This window comes from Phoenix dactylifera, chromosome 2, assembly GCF_051530095.1.
Source record: "Phoenix dactylifera cultivar Ajwa chromosome 2, Ajwa_hap1_PhDact_Kaust_v1.1, whole genome shotgun sequence".
Classification (NCBI taxonomy): domain Eukaryota; kingdom Viridiplantae; phylum Streptophyta; class Magnoliopsida; order Arecales; family Arecaceae; genus Phoenix; species Phoenix dactylifera.
This window is the reverse complement of record NC_143191.1, coordinates 11,348,782-11,351,022: the sequence shown is the minus strand read 5'-3', so window position 1 is coordinate 11,351,022 and position 2,241 is coordinate 11,348,782. Positions and strand designations below refer to the sequence as shown.

Sequence of the window (2,241 nt, the reverse complement as noted above, 5' to 3'; positions counted from 1 at the left end):
AGAAGCTGGCATTTCGAATACTCTATTAGGAGGGAGGGAGGGAGGAAGAGATGGAGCGAGGGAGGGTGGGAGGAGATAGATAGAAGAGAATCATTAGTTTCTATCCAAAATCATGTCTACTTAGGGATCTGTTTCCAGATTTAAAAAAATTAAAGTATGCATCACCATGGCTTACATTTCTTGGCCTTTGGAAAAATCACTTATCTAGGGGGTCTGTTTATCGGAAGTTATAACCTGCATCTAAGTCCTCAAATTCATACTCATATACATGTAGATAGGAATCTGGATTCCGGCCTGGTCTCTCTCTCCTGCCATGGAGAAGTTCATGAAACTTGGAATGGCTTTTAGTCCTTCTTAACCTAACCAAGCACAGCCATGAAAAGGAGGTTTGTGGACGCAGAAGCAGCAGGGTAGCCCCATTCTGCAGGACGTTACCTGGAACTGGGCAAACCAGCCCATCTGGACTAAACCAGGATAAGCACTGCTGTTCTCTGAAAAAGAGAGGGAACAGTGTTTTCTTCTTATAGTGCAGGGGCTTTTCATATGTTTACTTCTTATAGGAAAGCACCACCACCACTAATTGCAGCCTCCTACACGTTACTGTGCCTCAAGACCAAAAGAGGGCTCAGTGAGCTTCCTTTTGAGGTAATGTTTCATGGCTTTATCTGATATGAGCAACCAACTTCGACCAATACTCATCCATTTGTTCTCATATGCCTAGTTAAATAATTGAAATGATTGCATTATTGTCCAATAGTAATTCAAGTGTTGCTCTACGTACTTGTTTTTCAGCAATATTCAAATCTATTTTTTCACTCAAGGTTTCTGTTAAATTCTCTATTTTCTTAGACTGATTGCTGAATAAAAGATCATAGATAGACCCTGAAGGCATAATTCTCTAATCTTTCATGAACCTGTTGCTTTTCTATGTGGAATGTGGTGAAATCATACTGCAATTGCTTAGAATTTTAATACTAGTTTGATTCAGGGATTTTCGGGTATCCTTCATATTTTAGAGTTGAAACTCTGAACTGAGTTATAGTTGATGGAAAATCAAAATTTTTCCTTCTTATTCTCCATGCAGCTCAGATTCAGTGGAATTCTGATCAAGAGACTAATCTTCTTCATACACCACATGAACAAAAGGAGGACAATGAGGGAAGCGAGAACAAGAAAAAAGATCTCCCTCAGTGAAGCAGCTTCAAGGATGCAGTGATCTGTTGGTCCTTGGGTTCAGCTCTGATGTGAGCAGTGCTGTAGGGCTCTCCAAGACCTCGTAGAGCACCATTAGTGTCATCCACTCGAAGTTCCTCGAGTTTCTTTGTAAGCTCAGACTCTTCATCTCTAAGCTGGGCATTCTTGTGGAGGATCTGATCATGATCCGTCATCACGCGGTTCAGCTCATCGAGGAGATGACGGTTGGCAGCTCGGAGATGGATGACCTGCGACCAGAGCTCGCTCAAGTGCTTCTGCTTTCTCATGCGCGACCGGCGTGCCGACTCTCTATTGGAAATCATCCTCCTCTTCCTCCTCTCCTCAGCCAGGCTCTGTTGGTGCTCTTCTGCCTCATCTGAAGTCGAGTTATTGCCAAGGCACGAACCTGGAAGGCTGATTTCATGGATCGGAGGAATGGTCGGTACTTGGTGCATGGCGTAAGGTCCAAAGAGACTGCTAAAGTGGAAGGAGGGGATGTTGTTCTGCGACATGTTGTAGTGAGCTTGGAAAGAAGGCGGGTTTGGTGGCGCAAGATATCTAATGCTGGCAACCTCACCTGGCTGCATGGTGATAACTTTTCAAAGAGTAGGAAGACAAGGTTCTTGGGAAGGGACGAGGGGATGAGTTGATACGGGAGCTGTTTGAGAGAAAGGGAGGGAAGCATCAAGGGTGGTAGGGAGATTTATAGCGTGAAAAGCTAAGGGTGGTGAAGGCCCGCTTGGGAACTGTTCCTCAGCTTGTTACAGGCAGAAACAAAGACATGCACATACATGAGATCAACATCCATCTTGATGGATGTTAGGTCATGCATGCATGTGTTTTCTTATGTATATATCTACCAAACGCCTTTCGACAACCATCTCCATCACGACTGTCCGATCTTGATCAGACATCGATGTGGGAATGATGGCCCTTGATAACATCATATCCGCCAGGTGCGACGGCCATTAAGCTGGGTGCTGGTTGGCTAACAGCGACAAGCTTTATTTATGAAGTGAGAGGGCTGGGACGCTGAACACTGGCTCA

At 44.6% G+C, this 2,241-nt stretch overlaps 1 protein-coding gene across 1 annotated transcript; it reads right to left on the bottom strand.

Moving 5' to 3' along the window:
* Nucleotides 1-1,073: 1,073 nt before the first annotated feature.
* Nucleotides 1,074-1,894, bottom strand: BZIP (basic leucine-zipper 8). The gene has a single exon (XM_008806183.5). The coding sequence runs from the start codon at nucleotides 1,779-1,781 to the stop codon at nucleotides 1,188-1,190; it is 594 nt and encodes a 197-aa protein (XP_008804405.2). The 5' UTR covers nucleotides 1,782-1,894; the 3' UTR covers nucleotides 1,074-1,187.
* Between the last annotated feature and the right edge of the window lie 347 nt (nucleotides 1,895-2,241).